Source organism: Rhinopithecus bieti, unplaced genomic scaffold (assembly GCF_001698545.2).
Source record: "Rhinopithecus bieti isolate Rb0 unplaced genomic scaffold, ASM169854v2 scaffold_36417, whole genome shotgun sequence".
Taxonomy (NCBI): domain Eukaryota; kingdom Metazoa; phylum Chordata; class Mammalia; order Primates; family Cercopithecidae; genus Rhinopithecus; species Rhinopithecus bieti.
Window position 1 is genome coordinate 192892 of NW_016815677.1, and position 21219 is coordinate 214110.

General features: G+C 38.8%; 1 protein-coding gene across 3 annotated transcripts in view; it reads left to right on the plus strand.

The window, feature by feature from the left end:
• Positions 1 to 21219, plus strand: part of ZCCHC7 (zinc finger CCHC-type containing 7) — a 254677-nt gene that overhangs the window by 189578 nt on the left and 43880 nt on the right. For all 3 annotated transcript variants that reach the window (XM_017853564.1, XM_017853566.1, XM_017853565.1), the window contains exons 3-5: positions 3040 to 3083; positions 4992 to 5117; positions 6327 to 6497. In XM_017853564.1, coding sequence (XP_017709053.1) covers positions 3040 to 3083; positions 4992 to 5117; positions 6327 to 6497 — 341 coding nt within the window. The remainder of the gene's footprint in view (positions 1 to 3039; positions 3084 to 4991; positions 5118 to 6326; positions 6498 to 21219) is intronic.

Sequence of the window (21219 nt, forward strand, 5' to 3'; positions counted from 1 at the left end):
GACAGACATTCTTAGGACAGTCTTAATTTTACACTTTAGGGCAGTCCCATTTAACATTCTATGGCATTGGGTGGTGGACACATGGAAGATGAGTGTTCCTGGGCCCCATGGAAAGTCCTCTTTAAGGCGAATTACCTTGTGCGAGTTGCAAAGGTCTGGAAGATTTAATTTAGGTAAATTACACTACGTGACAATGTATATGATTCCAGTAATGAGAGAAAATTAGAATCAGAAATTTAGTACTAGAAGGTGCCACCATGGATGCCATTTATTCTAACCCATTGTCATACCAACCCAGAAATCTTAAGTATCCTGCCCAACACCACACAGCAAATTAGTGGCAGAGTTAACTCTAGAAGCCAGTTTTCTATCAAGTACCATACCCAGAATTTAACAAGTTGAAGAATTTGCTGTTTGTGGAAGTTCTGAGGAGTTGCCCTGGACAAAGCTTTCCTTGGGGTGAGATTTTGAGTTTAGACAAACGGAATAGGTAAAGATCAAGGGCAGGAAGCCGCTGTCATTACTGGGTTCAAATCAAAACTGGAACCTTGGAGCCATGGCAGGGACAAGAATTGCCTTATATGTTCCTGGTGATGTCTTTGCTTCATATACCACTTGAGAAATACTGCTTTTATCTATTGTTGAAACTTAATTTGTATACTTGTTGATGAATTTTCTATAGTAAGAATATGAATATGATATAACTTTTTGAGGAGTTAGTGCAGTTAACCCTTGAACAACATGGGTTTGAACTGCATAGGTCTGCCTATAAGCAACTTTTTCTCAACCAAAAATGGATTGAAAATACAGTTTTCATAGGCTGTGAAACCCACATATACAGAGGGCCAACTTTTTATATGTGCAGGTTCCACAGGGCTGACGGGATTTGTGCAAGGATTTGATTCTACCAGCGTAGTCTTGGAACCAATCCCTCATATATTCTGAGGGACAATGGTATATAAGAATATTATTGAATTCCACAGAAATGTTAAAGCAATCTGAATGGAGTCAATCTTCCTCTCTCAAACCTTCCTTTTTCACTGTTTTCTGTTTACATGTAAATTTGGAGAGTGGTAACAGTTGCCATTTTGCATTTCATTGGTCTTATATTTCATTTTTTAAGAACAATTTTAAGTCAGTCTTATAGTTAACATAATTTCAAGTGGTCATTTTGAATTTTAATGATGAAAGACATTGAGATACAAAAAGCAGCTCTGAAAATTATAGCAAAGCATACTCCATACATGGATCCTTTGAATGAAAGAATAATAGCGTGGATGGTTGATGAAGGAATAGAAGCTGCTGCTATTTAATGTATTCTCCACTCTCAGTACATGGATACAGCCTCCAAATTTTACAAACAAAATAATCATCAGCACAGCATCTCTGCATACCTATGGATTGGTCTTTTTCTAAAGCAGCCTCATGGTTTTCTTAGAAAAGTTTTTTATTTAAAAATATGTCTCTAGACACTTACTCCTGGTAGGCCTGGGAAAATGTAGATTACTTCGTGTCTCTTCAAAAGCCTTTCAAAGAAACAAGTCAAGCTTGATTTGTGTTTTTGAGATAGAGGAAAGTAGTAAGGTAGGAGGACAGAGGAAATCTTAGCTTTAAAGGGAGAAAAGATCTTTCAGTCCTTTTGTCAACACTTTAGCTTCTGCATTAGTCATAGGTCCCTTCCCCTTGGCCATGGGTGGACCAAAGGAATAGCAGCCATTTGCACGTTTGTGAAAGGACAGTGGAAAGAAAAGAAAACAGCTGACACAAAAAAATGTGGGGAATTATTTCCCCCACAAGGTCAGTGGTTTCTGGATATTTGGCCTCCTTTTTTTCCCTTTATTTTGCTGTTTTTGATGTTATAAAATACAGTGCTAAGAACCTAACCCTATTAGTGAGATATTATTCAGAGTCTAATTTTTTTACTGTTATAATGAAAGTCACTTAGAATGCAAAGCTAGTGGACACAGTTAATACTCATATTTGGTCAAAAAACTTTTCCTCTACTAAACTGAGTTCAAATTGGGGGCCTACAAGTTAACTGATACTGGACAGGTTAACTGGAGAAAAGACAAGGTTTATTCACACTTTCTGGAGCACTCAATATCAGTAACTCTAAAGAAGAGTTTAGAGGGTTATAGAAGTAAGGGGTTATGCCTCTTGCTGTGGCACACCACAGATGCCAGCACTTTGGAAGGCTGAAGGGGTTGGATTGCTTGAGCTCAGGAGTTCGAGACCAGCCTCGTTGACATGGTAAAACCCTGTCTCTACCGAAAAAATTACAAAAATTAGCCTAGCATGGTGGCACGTTCCTGTAGTCCCAGCTACTCAGGAGGCCGAGGCGGCAGGATTGCTTAAGCCTGGGAGGCAGAGGTTGCAGTGAGCCGAGATGGTACCACTGTACTCCAGTCTTGGTGACAGAGCAAGACCATGTCTCCATAAAAAGAAACAAAACCAGAAGTAAGGGGCTATATACCAACTTAACAAAAGGGGTAGTTTAGGGAGTCAAAGGACAGAAGGATCTCATTTACACAACTTTTTTGTTATGTCTCAGTGCCCAGTGTCAGTCATCTCCCTCCTGTGGGTCCTCCTGGAGGTATGGGAGAGTTGTAACAACTGCCTCAGTAAAGCTCTGCTTTAGTCAGATAAAATAAGTTAAGATTTCATTCTGTATCTGCTGTTGGATTTTTGGGCCCTTCACTGATTTTTTTTCTTTTTTTTTTTTTTTGGTATTTGTATATAGTCTGATGCTTTTCAATGTATTTTCACATACCTTATTTTATTCTCACAGGACTTTTTAGGCAGACAGGGCAAATACTATTATCCCATTTCACAGGTCAGAAAACTGAGACTCAGAGAGGTTAAGTATTTGTCCAGGGCCACATAACTAATAACAAAGCCAAAATAAGAATTTCAGGTATTCAACATTTCTCACTATACTTTTGGGGTCCAATTTGAGTACTCATAAATTGTGTAATCTATTGTCAATCTGTAAGTCCTCTAAAAGTGCCATGATTGAGTAATATTTTATTTGTTTTGTAGGAGAAGATGGTATAAACTGGTTCATCAGTGACAAAGACATTGAGGTAAAATCAAATTATTTTTAAAATTCAGAATAATAATTTCCTTTGCCTCATAGTTTATTATGATAACTTTTGGAACATTAATAAATTTAAGTGGCTTATAAGAACACATTTGATTTTAGCATATGAGTGATTTAACTCTTCAGAAACTTGGTTCAGCCTTGAGTTTTGTAAGTGAGTTAATAGCTGTAATCATCCAGTCCCCTTTCCCTTTCTGTTTCTTCTCTCCTGTGGTGAGTCCTCTCAGCCCATATGGCCTGGTACCACTAAAAAGATCAACACCGGAAATAACTGCTTGTTCAGTGTAAGGAAATGGTTAGTCTATTTTAGGATGTGGCAGGTGTTTTCTTTGTCAATTATTAGCCTTAATTGTGGCAGATGCTACAAAAAGAGAATAATTTTATAACTTGGTTTTGGGAGATAGCTAGATTGTATTATGGTCCACTTGGCCAGTTCAGCTAAATAACAAATAAAAGATGAAAACTTTTTTAAAGGTGGAATTCTACCAAACAAGCTAAAGCATGATTGGGATTTACAGTTCCTCTTTAGATACTCCATATGATATGCATTGTTGGTATTCTCTTACAAGATCCTAGATTTAGATTAGAATATGGGACAGTTAGAATTGGGTCACTCTGTAGGCAGAATGGATCTTAAAAGGACTCCAGTGGAAAGAAATTACCTCATTCCTTTATAGAAATTATCACCCAGTCTTGTAGGCAGTAACCCTGTGCTGTTCAAAAGAAGGGATATATTTGGTAGCTGTACTAACTTCACAAAAGACAAAGTCATAAAAACACCATTCCCTAACTCAAATTTAAGCAGGCCTCTCATTCAGAAAAACATGGTGTACATTCAGTTATAGAAATCATCAGTGGCTGGCCGGGCATGGTGGCTTACGCCTGTAATCCCAACACTTCGGGAGGCTGAGGTGGGTGGATCACCTGAGGTCAGGAGTTCTAAACCAGACTGGGGCAACATGGTGAAACTCCATCTCTACTGAAAATACAAAAATTAGCCAGGTGTGGTGGTGGGTGCCTGTAGTCCCAGCTACTCGGGAGGCTGAGGCAGGAGAATCGCTTGAACCCGGGGAGGCGGAGGTTGCAGTGAGTCAAGATTGCGCCACTTCAGTCCAGCCTGGTCAAAAGAATGAAACTGTCTCAAAAAAAAAAAGAAAGAAAAGAAGTCAGCAGTGGCTTTGACTGAATGCTGCCACAATGTCTAAGTGATGCATGTCAGTACCCCTGCTAGATCTGAAACATAAGTAGAGAAAGGTTAAAAAAAAAAAAAAAAATCACATGAAGAAGTATAAAAGACTCAGCAGGCGGGAGGGGCAGACAAAAAGCAGTAGAGTTACCTTTATGGCACCTCCTTTTATGGTTTTCTACCTCTTTTTTTTTTTTGAGATGGAATTTCGCTCTTGTTGCCCAGGCTGGAGTGCAATGGCACAATCTCGGCTCACCACATCCTCCGCCTCCCAGGCACAAGTGATTCTCCTGCCTCAGCCTCCCAAGTAGCTGGGATTACAGGCTTGCGCCACCAAGCCCGGCTAGTTTTGTATTTTTAGTAGAGATGGGGTTTCTCCGTGTTGGTCAGGCTGGTCTCAAACTCCCGGCCGCAGGTGATCCGCCCGCCTTGACCTCCCAAAGTGCTGGGATTACAGGTGTGAGCCACCACGCCCGACCTGACTCTTTTTAAGAGAACAAGAGAGATCATGAAGTTCCCCTGTGGCTAGGTTCTAAGTTGAACAGATGTAACTAATAATTCTCTTTCTTTATCAAGGTAATGGAACTGACTTGAAGCTTGATGTATCTTTATTCATTTATAGTTGTCTTTAACAAGAGTAGTAGATGGCTTTTATTTAGCAGTGAAACAATTTTTTTAATTCTTGATTTTTTTTTTTCTGCTTAGGCCCAGATAGCTAATAACCGAACACCTGGAAGATGGACCCAGCGATACTATTCAGCCAACAAAAACATTATCTGTAGAAATTGTGACAAACGTGGCCATTTATCAAAGAACTGCCCCTTACCACGAGTACGTGAAATATGCCTTGCTTCTTTCCACATTTGTAAACTCAAAATCTCAAGGGTGAGGCCGGGCACAGTGGCTCACGCCTGTAATCCCAGCACTTTGGGAGACCAAAGCGGGTGGATCATGAGTTCAGGAGATCGAGACCATCCTGGCTAACATGGTGAAACCCTGTCTCTACTAAAAATATATAAAAAATTAGCCGGGCATGATGGCGGGTGTCTGTAGTCCCAGCTACTTGGGAGACTGAGACAGGAGAATGGTGTGAACCCGGGAGATGGACCTTGCGGTGAGCAGAGATCGTACCACTGCACTCCAGCCTGGGTGACAAAGCAAGACTCTGTCTCAAAAAAAAAAATCTCAAGGGTGAAACCCTATAACCTTAGAATTCAAATCTTTTTATAGGATGTGTGTTAAATTTCATGTAGCTTACAGCCTAGTGTGGGAGAAATAATAATAAATTTGGAGTCAGAAAAATGTGGAATCAATTTTAACTTCTCATTACTAGTTGGGCAAATCATTTAACCCTCTATGCTTCTCGTTTTCTTGTCTATAAAATGAAGAGATTGAATCAGATGATTCCTGAGACCCCTTTCACTTCCAAACCTTCTGCTTCATAAGACAGCTTATTTCACTGTGAGATAATTTTTATTGTTAGAAAATTATAATTTGGGGCATTTGTAAATGTTTATTAATGTAAGTTGTGTTAAGCAGGTACATCAACCTTTGGAACAACACAGAACTGAAGATCTTAGACATTTCCTCACCAGATAATTAGCTCTTAACATTTCTTCAGTTCCTCCTACCTCTTCCAAATGACTGTTTTTCAAACAGTTCAGACAGCTCTCATGTTCCTTTTTTGTTTTTGCTTCTCCAGGCAAAACAGCTTCTGTATCTGTTCCTCCTATGACTTAGCTTCTAGATATGCTCCTCATTCTACTTTCCCTCTTACATACCTTTCATTTTGTCAATATTCCTATAATAAGAGGCGTAAGGAATAAATGCCAGCTGCTAGTATGTACAGACTAAGCCTTTTTGGCAAACAGTATGCATACAGTGTTTTGGACATTGTGTTTGATTTAACAATTGTGCTCAAGATTCTACCTTTATTGGGATCTCAAATTAGAAATAATTTTTTATGGGATTATATTGAAAAAGAAATACTAATCTACCTTTTGAGAATGAAGAGATTTTAATGATTTTTTTGCCACATAGAAAGTTCGTCGCTGCTTCCTATGCTCCAGGAGCGGACACCTCCTGTATTCCTGTCCAGCCCCGCTTTGTGAATACTGTCCTGTGCCTAAGATGTTGGACCACTCATGTCTTTTCAGACATTCCTGGGATAAACAATGTGACCGATGTCATATGCTCGGCCACTATACAGATGTGAGTATCCTGCATATAACTAATTTGTCAGGCTTTGGAGGGAGTGTGCAAGTTTGTAATTAATGTGCAAGTTTATAGCTATCAGTCAGCATACCTAAAAGAATGTTTACTCTGTGCTATATAGATTGATAGTCATGTCCCTTTTATCACTGAACATGTATATAAAGCAGTGCTCTAAATATCAGTGTAAGGAGCCTACTGAATCAGGAGAGAGCATTAAGAGATAGCATTAACAAATATTTTAAGCCCATTCTAGCCCTTTTTCTTTATGTGCTTGCTAAATAAAGGCTGAATTTAAAGAGGTAATAAATAACATGTAAAATGTGTGTATTTATTCATATTTATTTATTTATTTATTTATTAAGATGTAATCTCACTCTGTCACCCAGGCTGGAGTGCAGTGGTACAGTCTTGGCTCATTGCAACCTCTGCCTCCCAGGTTCCAGCGATCCTCCTACCTCAGCCTCCCAAGTAGCTGGGACTACAGGCGCATGCCAACACGCCTGGCTAATTTTTGTATTCTTAGTAGAGACCGGGTTTTCACCATGTTGGCCAGGCTAGTCTTGAACTCTCGACCTCAGGTGATCTGCCCACCTCAGCCTCCCAAAGTGCTGGGATTGCAGGCGTGAGCCATCGCATCTGGCCTATTTATGCGTATTTAAATGAAAATGTATGCACAATTAGCAGTTATATAGAAATGTTTATAGGAAGCCTATTCTGATCTTCTTTTTTTATTTTTATTTTACTTATTTATTTATTTATTTATTGTTTTGTGATGGAGTCTCACTCTTTGGCCCAGGCTGTGGAGTGCAGTGGCGTGATCTCAGCTCACCGCAACCTCCAACTCCTGAGTTCAAGCGATTCTCCTGCCTCAGCCTCCCGAGTAGCTGGGATTACAGGCACAGGCCACCATGACTGGCTATTTTTGTATTTTTAGTAGAGACGGGGTTTCACCACGTTGGCCAGGATGGTCTCGATCTCCTGACCTCGTGACAGACCCACCTCGGCCTCCCAAAGTGCTGGGATTACAGGCCTGAGCCACTGCGCCCAGCCTTTTTTTTTTTTTTTTTTCCAGACAGGGTCTCACTCTGTCACCCTGGCTGGAGTGCAGTAGCATGATCTTGGCTCACTGTAACCTCCGCCTCCCAGGTTCAAGTGATTCTCCTGCCTCAGCCTCCCAAGTAGCTGGGATTACAGGCACCCGCCACCATGCCCGGCTAATTTTTGTATTTTTAATAGACGGCAGGGTTTCACATGGTCAGGCTGGTCTCGAACTCCTGACCTCAGGTGATCCACCCACCTCAGCCTCCCAAAGTGTTGAGATTACAGGCGTGAGCTATTGCACCTGGCCTGATTCTTCTTATTAATGATTTTGCTGTTCTAATAGTCTAAGGAAAGAAGGACAAGGCAGCCATTACTTTAAATTGCAGCATATTAAAAATGCTGTTTTGGACACCATTTGCATTGTATTGTTGTAAATGTATATGAAGTTCAGTCACAATTTCAAAGACCAGAGGGCTATTGAAATAAGTAAATCAGCTTTGATGTGGAATATGTGGCTTTCTACATTCAGTTTACCCTAACTCCTAATGAGTGTCTCATTAAGAGTATTTCATTTTAGATCTTAATTGCATTTCTTATGACATAGTAACATATGTTTATTTTATATTAACAGCTAATCAGTACAAAGTCATTTTTCATCCTCATACCTAAGTGGTAATTCTAATTCATTTAAGGCGTATTTATGAAAAGGGTATATCTCATTCTGTTTTTTAAAGCATTACTAATCTGTTTTTTAAAATAATAAAAGTACTTTAATATGTACTTCCCCAAAGTCATGATACGAAAGCAGAAACATTTTTCTAATTTTATTTATATTGAAATATACCTATAGTCTTTTTTTTACAGCCCTTTTTAATGCATGTCTGAAATACACCTATAATCTTTTGCTCAGTAAATTAGTATGGCTTTCTGTTGAAATGAATTTCAGATTAAAAGAGATTAGAGTGTGACTGTTTGGTATATATATGTATTTCTCATGTAAATAATGTGACAATTATTTATTGTAATTCCACCAGCAAATTTATACTTAAATTGTTACCCATTTTTTAAACAAACAGTGGTGCATTTAATAATGTTTTGTCAAGTCATATTTTATCAATGGAATTGTGAAATTAAAAGACATGTACACTTATGTCTGGGTAAGTATTGTCAAATTGCTCTTCTAAAAGATTGTACCAACGTATCTACCTGCCAGCAATGTTAAGAGAAATGAGCACCGCACTCATCAACATTAAGTATTATCAGTCTTTAAAATTTTTGGTTAATCAGACCAAAAAATGATATTTTATTGTTTTAATTTGTATTTCTTTGGTTATTAATAAAGTGGTATTTGGTTAATTAATTTGAATACTGTATTCTCAAGGCTATAGAGATAGAAGTTGTCATTTCATTCCAAAGTACTTTAATCTTATTTTTCAGTGTTTACCAAGGCTTAAAAATGATAAATCCTGAATTGTCCTAGCATTATGTTGTTGTCTGCATTAAGTTATCAATTATAATTTTCTTGGCAAGATTTTCTAGTTTGGCAGTTATCTTTAATAGCATCTGGTTTTTTTTTACTGTTTTCTTCCAAAGAGCTCTGACAAATACGGTCTTATTTGCCTGTGGTAAAGAAGGGAGTAAGACATTATCATAGGCAATTTTTTAAAAATAAAAAATGGTACTACAGAACAGTTAAAAATTTCTTGTAAAAGGTTATATAATCATGTGACTGTTAATTACATAGGCCATTCCTCTTGACTTAATTTTGGCCCCTAATATATGTTAAATTATTATCTAAAATGAGAATTAATAATCGCAATGAATGTGAGTTTTTTTAAATAGGGTTAAAATCGTGGTATGCTTCTGTAATGTCAGCTACTCAGGAGGCTAAGGCAGGAGGATCTCTTGATCCCAGGAGTTTAAAACCTGGTGGCTCACACTTGTAATCTTAGCACTTTGGGAGGCCGAGCCAGGTGGATCACGAGGTCAAGAGATCGAGACCATCCTGGCCAACATGGTGTGAAACCCTGTCTTTACTAAAAATACAAAAATTAGCTGAGTGTGGTGGTACATGCCTGTAGTCCCAGCTACTTGGGAGGCTGAAGCAGGAGAATCACTTCAACCCGGGAGGCAGAGGTTGCAGTGAGCCGAGATCATGCTACTGCACTCTAGCCTGGCAACAGAGTAAGGCTCTGTCTAAAACAAACAAACAAACAACAACAACAAAAAAAACCAGTCTGGGCAACATAGTGAGAGCCCATCTCAAAAAATAAAATAAAATAGGGTTAGGCTGTGACCAGCTTCAGATAAGGCAGTACTCGTTTTCCCAAATCTACCATTATCGACTATTTTTGTTGTAATTACATGGTGAAGGTTCTGGACGCTGGTCTTTGTAGCCTACCTACCTGGTATAGGATTCCCTCGCAGCCCAGTCAAGCCTGGGCTCTACTGACTCCTTGTGGCAAAGCTCATAGTCCTTCCACCACCCCAGAAACTTCATGAGAATTCACATGGAAGCCGAGTCATTCTGGCCTCTAAAGCATGTACAATTTGAACTGTACATACTTTAGGTCTGTCTTGAAACCTGGGCCTCCACAGAAAATTTGTTTCCTCTGCAACCCTATCAAATGCTTGCTGCTCATCTTCCATGATCCTGAATTAAGAGATGATATCAGCCTCTTTCTCACATGCTATGGCTGCTTTTAAGTCATTACTCAACCCTTTTTATATAGATATCTTTGGCTTATTTAAGGCTTATACCCTCTGGCAATACTATCCTCTACCTTTCTTTGTCATTTTCATCTTCCCACCTACTGGACTTTCTGCTCATTCACGGAGGATTTCTGAAACCCTGAATAACTATAGATGTTCTAACTTTTTATAAATTGACAATATCGAGAAACTTCCAAGGCTGGGTGCGGTGGCTCATGCCTGTTACCCAGCACTTTGGGAGGCCGAGGTAGGCAGATCACTTGAGGCCACAAGTTTGAGGCCAGCCTGGCCAACATGGCAAAACCCCGTCCCTACTAAAAATACAAAAGTTAGTTGAGTGTGGTGGTGCACACCTGTAATTCCAGCTACTGGGAAGGCTGAGGCATGAGAATTGCTAGAACCCAGGATGCCGAAGTTTCAGTGAACTGAGATCGCACCACTGCACTCCAGCCTGGGCAACAGAGTGAGACAGTTTCCAAAAAAACAAAAGGAAAGAAACTTGCCCTTTTACTTTATGTATTCCCATAGTCACACACCTAAACCTCTGTTTGGCCAGATTACCAGATACATGTATGCAAAGAGAATTTGTAGTGAAAATTGTCGAGTCGTATTCAAATCCTTTCTGTAATGAAAAGCTCTCTCCTAAGATCTGTTGGAAATTCCTCATTGATTAACTACTTCTGTAAAAGTATTTGGTTGAAATCCCAGAGTTTTATGAGGTGAAGGATAAAAAGATGGCTCAAGGCCTACCAAAGTCAACCTGCATCATTAGTCCCTTTCAGAAGAAAGAACCTGGAGTGTGGAAAGAATCCCGTTTCTGAATCTGCTATAGTTTCTCTCCTCACTTGCCAACAATTTTTAAATATACAGAGAATTTTTAAATGTCTGTATACATTTAGCTTGCACACAGAGTCTGTGAGCTATCTCTGACATTTCCAAGATAACGACAGCCATACATAATTGTGTGTTTACTGTGCTGGAGGAGTGCTTCATTCACCTCTATGTCCTTAGCATATAGTAGGTGTTCAGTAGATTTAATCCTCACAAGCAGGATATGAAGTGTAAGTACTATTTATTACTCCTGTTTTACAAACTAAAAACTGAGACACTACAAGGTTAATAAGTTTTGCCCAAGGTCTAAAAGCTAAAACGATGCTGTACTTTATGAATATTTGTGGAGAAAGCTTACATATTGGCAATCTAGGAATCATCAGTTTATCTCCTGCTCAGAGGATCTCTCAACTTTCTTTCTTAAATATGCAGATATTATAGCTCTAATAAGCAACTTTAATATAACACTCATGACATTGGGGCAACATAGTGAGACTTCCACTCTTTACCAAAAAAGATTTAAAAATTAGGCAGACAGGGTGGCACATACCTGTAGTCCCAGCTACTCGGAAGGCTGAGGTGGGAGGATTGCTTGAGCCCAGGAGGTCAAGGCTGCAGTGAGCTATGATCACATCACTGCACTCCAGCCTGGGTGACAGAGTAAGATTCTCTCTTTAAAAAAAAAAAAATTTTTTTTAAATCAATATATTATAAAACACATGAAGAAAATATTTTCCAAACAAAATAAATTTTACCTTAGGTTTTCAGCACTTTAAAAAACCCCGGGGATCAAGAAAGCAGTATAGCATGTTGATTTTCAGACACAGAGCCAGTTCTGTGATACCATAGAGCTTTACTGCACACAAGAGACCATTGCAGCTTCAGCAATCTTTATTAATTTTTCAGATTGCCACCCTTTTTTATTGAAGCATGAGTGAGTTAGTGTCAGATATAATCAAAATCCAAACCTCCTAAATTTTCTCCCTTTACTCAGCAATTTTTTTCTCAAATTCCCTGCTCAGTGTTTTTAACTTTTAAAGTCTGATTTTTTAATACAGTGGGAGAAAATAATTCATAGAACATATTTCATTTTATTCCTTTATTTATTTTTATTTTTATGTTTATTTTTGAAACAGTCTCACTCTGCCGCCCAGGCTGGAGTGCAGAGGTGTGATCTCAGCTCACTGCAACCTCTGCCTCCCAGATTCGAGCAATTCTCCTGCCTCAGCCTCCCAAGTAGCTGAGATTACAGGCATGAGCCACCACACGCAGCTAATTTTTGGAATTTTTAGTAGAGGTGGATTTTCACCATGTTGGCCAGGCTGATGCCAAACTCCTGACCTCAGGTGATCCGCCCGCCTTGGCCTCCCAAAGTGCTGGGGTTACAGGCATGAGCCATCTATCACACCTGGCCTTTTTACTTTTTTGATGCTAGAAAAATGCTCCCATATCAGCCATATACTACAATATTTTTCACAGTGCAAAAGTTTAAGGAGAACTCAGTATAAACTGTGTAGTCTTTAACATACACGTGAGTGCTCAATGATGTTTCTTCAATAAATACATATGTAAAATTGAAAACTAATGTCTTTTATTTAAATTTTTATTAAACTTGGAGATTTCCAGCAGGAAATTTAAAGCATCTAGTACAAATCATTTCATACCTGTTGAATCCAGAATGGACAGTTACTAGAGCATTATTTTTGTAAAGGTAGTTATTTAAGAAACAGGTATTTATTTTATTTTTAGTCTGTTCCAAGGAGCACTGAGTAGTATTCATACAATTTCCTCCCCTTATCCTTTCCACAGTCTTACTCAGATATGACTGGCCAGAAATAAGAATGGCTGAAACATATTATTGAGCTGAATAACTAAGCCAAGATTTGAATTTAAAGACTTGCTTAATTCAAATATTTTGTGTAATGGCAGTTCTACCTTTATTCAAAAACATCTCCAGTGTTCTACCACCCAAATAAACTTTCTACCTTTGTTCATTTAGCAAAAATTTGCTGGTTGCCTCTTACATGCCAGACAGTATTCCAAGTACTAGGGGAAAAAAAAGATGAATAAGACATGATCCCTGCCCTTGAGGAACTCAGAGTATAATAGGAAAGGTGGGTGTGTTAAGAACAATGTAAAGTGTAATGTGAAAGTACATCAGGGTGGTGATAAATGAAAGAGTCTTAGAAGACTCTAAACTTAGTGACTTGCAGATAATGTGTACCTAGAAAATGTAGAAAGTGTGACATAGACCTAAGAAGGGAGCCAAGTGAGTGTATCTTTTTATTTTGAGATAATTATAGATTCACGTGCAGTTTTAAGAAATAATATAGAGGACTGGGCTCAGTGACTCATTCCAGTAACCACAACCCAGCCCTTTGGGAGGCCAGATCAGAAGGATTGCCTGAGACCAGGAGTTTGAGAACAGCCTAAGCAATATAGTGAGACCCTATATCTACAAAAAAAAACATTTTTTTAAAGAAATGATAAAATTAAGATTCAGGTAGCAAATAATCATGAACAAACTAATTTCCCTGCTAAACTTACCTGAAGTTAAAAGAAACCACTGATATATTCAGATCTACTTAATGAAAATGAGAATGCCTAAATAAGAATAAATAATTACAAATTAAAATGCCCCTCCCCAACAAAGTAACTTGGATGTATAAAATCACAATGGGAGGAAGGAATGAAGGGGATAATTTTGAAAATAAAAACTCATCTCTGAAAAAACTAAAACGCTAGAATTATATTATTGTGATAGATTGATATGTACCTTCAGATAAATATGTAGTTCTGCTGACAGTGTGCATTACACTACCTTTGGAAATAAAGAGGAAAATGAGACTTTGGTTACATATATGTACTTTGTTCCACCCACTTTTCTCAACATTTTAATGTTATTTATAGGTAATATTGGAGCAAGAGGGCAGGCTGCAATTGATTGACTGTCTTACACAATTGTTGTATAGGCTTACCAAATGTTTATTTAACTGAGAGATCAGACTACTTCAAGAAAGTTAAGTATAGATTTCTATACTTGAAGGTCTCCTATCCTCTTGATGTACACAAAACTCATGATAATGTTAGTGAAAATTGCATATGTGTTCATTGTTCAGGGAGTAAATCCCCAAATCAGGAATTAATAATTTATTGGAACTGTTACCAAGCCACCTAATAAATGAATATCTGAAATTTTCCTGGTTGCAAATGTATGTGGCCTTATGTAAATAATTATGGTCTACATTTTAAACTTGAAGGCATATGATACAGTTTGGCTCCATGTACCCACTCGAATCTCAAGTTGAATTGTAATTCCCAATGTTGAGGGAGGGACCTGGTGGGAGGTGATTGGATCATGGGGGCAGATTTCTCCCATGCTGTTCTTGCAACAATAAAAGTTCTCATGAGATTTGATGGTTTAAAAGTGTATGGCACCCTGCCCCTCATTTGCTCTCTTTCTCTCCTGCCAACGTGAAGAAGGTGCTTGCTTCCCCTTCAACTTCCACCATGATTGTATAAGTTTCCTGAGGCCTCCTCAGTCATGCTTCCTGTTAAGCCTGTGGAACTTGAGTCAGTTAAACCTCTTTTCGTCATAAATTGCCCCAGTGTTAGGTAATTCTTTATAGTAATGTGAAAAGGGACTAATAGTGTATAACTTAGTACATTTAAAGTTTGAAGGAGAAACCAGTTCTTATTTTAAATTGTACTAAATGATTTCCTTTCTAGTCATTTCTGAGTAACCTGAAAATTCCTCCAATCTTTTCTACTCTCCCTATAGTACATACCTCCTTGTCTAGTATTAGTCACTTTCAGTGGACTCAGCAGCTTACTAACAAGCTTATCTTGTCTTTATATAAAATGTAAGAGTAAATGTGTAGAAAATAGAGATAATTCCCATTCTTCAGACCCTTACCTTTCATCAAAGGAAGAGAAAGATTGTCTCCTTCTAGCCTGTCTTTATAAACTTTATAAGCTCTCAACATTAAAGGATAAATAAACTTCAGTTTTTCTCTGAGAATCTTACAGCACTGAGAAATGGACTGACTTACTCTTCAGTCCAATCACATTTGGGAAGACACAAGTCTCTGATATATAAAGCAGAAGGCCACTAAGAATTTGTTAAATTTCAAACTTATTATGTGCCACACCTTTTTAAAACTAAATCTAGGTATAAAAGTCCATGTAGACTTGAATTTTACTATTAAATCCACTAATATGAACAAATTCTGGGACATAATTATCTGAGTTATGAATTGAGAGTGAAAATAAGATCCTCGTTAACAACCCTAAGGCTAAAAGATTCACTAAATCTTACAGAATAAGGTCAGTGCTGCTGACCTTTATAGATCCCTGGATGTAGTGGGAGTTGCCTATAGTCCCAGTACGTGGGAGGATGAGGCAGGAAGATCACTTGAGCAAAGGAGTTCAAGTCCAACCTGGGCAACATAGCAAGACCCGATCTCTTAAAAAAAAAAAAAAAAGTATACATTCCAGACAGCTTTCTGATTTGGTTTTGAAAGTTTCTGTCAAATTACACAGCAGTGAAGCAATGTGCACAACTGGGAAAGCTTTTTAACCTCTAAAACTATTTAAAGACTTACTTATAGAGATCTGTTTGCCAGCATACTAATCAATTCTATGTTTAATCTGGTTGTACTAATCAATTCTATGTATGATCTTGTACTAATCCTATGTATGATCTGGTCGAACCCAATAAGCAGTTATACATCTTGAAAAACAGCTGTTTTCTTCAGTTGTCTACTAGTTAAAATAGTTAGGCATGCCATCTAAAAGGTACACACAGTTCATCTTGAAAACTTACAAATGCCTGTAGAATGATTATATTTCAGTTAAAAAAAATGAGCTCTGTATAATCTACATGTATATGCTTGTGTGTGTATATATATACACATATATAAACAATGATAAATGGGATAAAAGAATACATACCAGGCTCTTAACATTGATTTTCCTCATCAGACTGGGAATAGGTTAGAAAAGAGGGCTGGGGCCGGGCGCGGTGGCTCAAGCCTGTAATCCCAGCACTTTGGGAGGCCGAGACGGGCGGATCACGAGGTCAGGAGATCGAGACCATCCTGACTAACACGGTGAAACCCCGTCTCTACTAAAAACTCCAAAAAAAAAACTAGCCGGGCAACGTGGCAGCGCCTGTAGTCCCAGCTACCCAGGAGGCTGAGGCAAGAGAATGGCGTGAACACCGGGCAGCGGAGCTTGCAAGGTGAGCTGAGATCGGCCGCCTCATGCCCCGGGTACAGAGCGACCGACTCTGTCTCAAAAAAGAAAAAAAGAAGAAAATGAAAAGAGGGCTGAAAACGCAATTAAGTTTTCCTTTATTCGTATTTTTATTGTATTGTTTTCATTTGTTTTAAAAAGAGAGTAAAAAGATAATTTAACTCAGGATTTGCATTTTAAATTATTTCATCCAGTGGTTATTCTAAACTTTTACTTTTTTTTAGCCCATTATATTTTAGACAGAAACCAGTTCTAATGTAGCAGGAAAAAATTCTGAAGTAAGCTACAGGGTCTCAAAGCCTTCTCTCTCACCCTCTCATCACCCTTGCTACCCACTGCTACTGGTTTTGGGATGCTTATTTGAGACAGAGTATCACTCTGTTGCCAGACTGGAGTGCAGTGGCGCTGGAGTGCAGTGGTGCGATCTCAGCTCACTGCAACTTCCGCCTCCTGGGTTCAAGCGATTCTCCTGCCTCAGCCTCCCAAGTACCTGGGACTACAGGCACGCACTACCACACTCAGCTGCTTTTTGTATTTTTAGTACAGATGGGGTTCGCCATGTTGTCCACCCTGGTCTCAAACTCCTAACCTCAAGTGATCTGCCTGCCTCAGCCGCCCGGAGTGCTGGGATTACAGGCATAAGCCAATGTGTCCAGCCAAGAACTTTATTCTTATAAGAATCTGGCACAGTGGAAGGGTCTTTTAATGGTATAGATAACAATGTCCACTGATTTAAAACAGCTCTTCACAGGTCTTTGTAATTGCAACTCTTTCCCTGTTCTTAACAATCCAAAACTTGATCGTCTCACAACTTTTCCATAAATGAGTTGATCAGAGACCTATATAGTGCTTGGCAAATACCACCTGAGCTGCCAATACTGGCTGGATTTCACATACGCCTCTTTTTTTTTTTTTTTTTTAATAAGCCAATAGAAAAAAATTGCAGGCATATATAAAATTTGGTAGATCCAAAAAAAAAAGTTTGCGGTGGGTCCTGTGTGGTGGCTCACACCTGTAATCCCAGCACTTTGGGAGGCCAAGGCAGGCAGATCACTTAAGGTCAGGAGTTCAAGACCAGCCTGGCCAACATGTTGAAACCCTGTCTCTACTAAAAATACAAAAATTAGCCAGGTGTGGTGGCGCACATCTATAATCCCTGCTACTTGGGAGGCTGAGGTGGGAGAGTCTGAAGTGGGAGAATCACAAGTCAGAGAATCACTTGAACTCGGGAGGTGGAGGTTGCAGTGAACCAAAATCACATCCCTGCACTCCAACCTCAGCGACAGAGCAAGACTCTGTCTCAAAGAAAAAAAAAAGAAAAGTTTGGAGTGAAATATTCTAAACTATTTGCTCTTGTTATGTCAGGAATCATAGATGTTTTATTGTTTTCTGCTTTTTATTTCTATTAATCTCTATTTGCTAGCTTTATATTAGTCATTCTAATAGACGTATACTATCTATCTTATTGTAGTTTTAGTTTGCATTTTCTAATGGCTAATAATGTTGAATATCCTTTCATGTATGCACTTATCCTTCTTTCTTCTTTGGTGAAATATTAACATCCCTTCCTAATTTTTAATGAGAGTGTTAATTTTCTTCTTATTGGCTGTTGATAGTTCTGTCTGTATTTTGGATATAAGTCTTCAGTTGGGTATGTGATTTCAGAATATTTTTTTCCAGTCTATAGTTTGTCTTCATATTTTCTTGACAGTTCTCAGGCAAAGCAGAAATTTTTAAATTTAATGAAGTCTAACTTATAAATTTGAAGTCTTTACCCAACCCCAGATCACAAAGTTTTTTGTTTTTGTTTTTTGAGACAGGGTCTCATTCTGTCCCACAGGCTGGAGTGTAGTGGTGCAATCTGGGCTCACTGCAACCTCCACCTCCCAGGCTCAAGTGATCCTACCACCTCAGCCTCCTAGTTGTTGCGACGATAGGCACGTGCCACCATGCTCGTCTGACTTTTCTATTTTTTATAGAAATGAGGTTTTGTTTTGTTGCCCAGGCTGGTCTTGAACTCCTGGACTCAAGTGATCTGCCCACCTTGGCCTCAAGTGCTAGTATTACAGGCATGAGCCACCATGGCCAGCCAGAAGATTTTCTCCTGTGTATTCTTTCAGATGTTTCTACTTTTATATTTAGATCTGTTATCTATTTTGAGTTAAACTTTGTATAATATGAGGTTTAGATCAAGGTTCATTTTTTTTTCTTTATGTATGGTTGACCAGTTGTTCTAACACCATTTGTCGAAAAGACTTTCCATTCTGAACTGAATTGATTTTGCATCTTTGTCAAAGGTCAATTGGCCATATTTACATGGATTGATTCCTGGGCTCTATTTTGTTGCACTGATGTATGTATATGTCCTATTTGCTAAGGCCATATGGTCTTGATTGCTATAGTTTTATAGTAAGTCTTAAAATAAGTAGTGAGATTTCTTAAACTTTTGTTTTTGTTCTGTTTTTGAGACCCCAAGTGTCACTCTGTTGCCCAGGCTAGAGTGCAGTGGCACCGTGTTGGCTCACTGCAACCTCCGTCTCCTGGGTTCAAGCAATTCTCCTATCTCAGCCTCCCAAGTAGCTGGGATTACAGGCGCCCACCACCATGCTCGGCTTATTTTTATATTTTTAGTAGAGAGGGGGTTTCACCATGTTGGCCAGGCTAATCTCGAACTCCTGACCTCAGGTGATCTGCCAACCTTGGCCTCCCAAAGTGCTGGAATTACAGGTGTGAGCCACCACACCTGGCCAACTTTGGTTATTTTTTACAAAATAACTTTTGCTGTTCTAATTCCTTTCCCCCTTCATATAAATTCTAGAATCACCTTGTCTATACTTATAATAATTTCTGATAGGATTTTTATTACAGTTGTGTTCAGTCTATAGACTACTGTAGGGATAGTTGACTCCACTGTATTGAGTCTTCCAATCCATGAACATGGTATATCTCTTTGTTTATTTAGAACTCCTTTAGCTTCCATTATCAGATTTTTGTAGTTTTAACTATACACGTTCTCTACATAGTTAGATTTATGTGTATTTAAGTTATAAGTATTTTGCCTTTCTTGGAATTATAGAAAAAAAGTATTGTCTTACTACAACATCAGACCTAAGGATGATTATTTGTGTATCTGACATATGCTGGATGCTATCAACATCTTGGGAGAAGAGGAAAAGGAAATTTCCCCAAGAGCATTCCATGAGATTTAGAACTGGATTACAGGGCATTGATTGTAAGTAGAAGGAATTTAATGTAGTTGACTAAGGTGAATTAGGATTGGTTTTGGTGGTTTTAAACAATTTGCTCTATTAAGTATTTGTTGTTTATGATGGACTTTGTATAATTGGGTTTTTTTTTTTTTTTTTGAGACAGAGTTTTGCTCTTTTCGCCAGACTGGAGTGCAGTGGCGTAATCTCGGCTCAATGCAACCTCCACCTCCTGGGTTCAAGCGATTCTCCTGCCTCAGCCTCCCAAGTAGCTGGGAGTACAGGTGCTTGCCACCACATCCGCCTAATTTTTTGTATTTTTAGTAGAGACGGGGTTTCATGTGTTAGCCCGGATGGCCTCGATCTCCTGACCTCGTGATCTGCCTACCTTGGCCTCCCAAAGTGCTGGGATTACAGGCATGAGCCACCAGGCCCGACCACCTTTTTTTCTTTTTCTTTTTAAGTAGAGGTGGGGTCTCGCTGTTAGCCACACTGGTCTCAAACTCTTGGCCTGAAGTGATCCTCCCACATCAGTCTCCCAAAGTGCTGGGATTACAGAAATGAGCCACTGTTCCTGGCCTATAATTGGTTTATAAGTAAAGTTCTAAATTTTCACTTTGAAATTATTTTACCAGGCTGGGTGCCATGGCTTATGCCTGTAATTTCAGCCTTTGGGAGGCCAAGGTGAAAAGATCACTTGGGGCCAGGAGTTTGAGACCAGCCTAGGGACCATAGTGAGACTCCATCTCTACAAAAAATGAAAAATTAGCCAAGCACTGTGGTCCATGCCTGTAGTCGTAACTACTCTGGAGGCTGAGGTCAGAGAATCCTGCTTGAGCCCAGGAGATCAGGGCTGCAATCAGCTATGATTCCACCACTGCATTCTAGCCTGGGCAACAGAGTAAGGCCCTGTTTCTAAATAAATAAATAAAAATAAAATAAAATAAAGTGAAACTAAGTTGCCTTTAGTTTACCTCTTTTGAGTCTAGTTTAAAACTTCTGGTTTCTGCTAGTATACTTAAACAGTATAGTATAGAACCTTTGCAGACTTAGTTTATAATTTTCTCAGGATGTCAGCGCTCAGATTTCATTATTCCAATACCAAAGGGACAATGAAATCACTCATGGCAGTTGTAATGGAGGAATGTCATCAACATAGGTTTTTACTTTTGTTTTTTAGGGGATTTTTTTGTTTTTTAAGAAATGGGATATCTGAGTGAGCTGAAAGTTATGAAGACAGGAACTCAGAAAGAGTTAAGATACTAGAAAGCAGGAAGTAAGACCTCTTCCATCCATCGTGCACATGGACTATGTATCCACTATCAAACCAGTTAGATGGATTCCCAGAATTATAGGGATCTACCTCTACATGTTATTCTCCCTGGTGTCCACTTACCCAGCCCATAGGTCTGGTTTGAAGGTAATGAATTATCTCACTTGGTTGTTAACAGTCAGTTGCAGATCGAACTCCTTGTTCTACTCCTTTCCCCTTTCTCACTACTGCACTTGACTAATCTTAAAACCTCCCCAAAAGAGGAGGAAAGGCCAGTAAGGAAGCTGGGGCCGTTATTGTTTAAGCATAGAAAAAAGGAATCCATGAGTTTGAGTTAAAGAAAGTCGTCTGAACTTTCAGAATAATGTACTTTTCTTTTTCATCAATGACCAAGGTATTT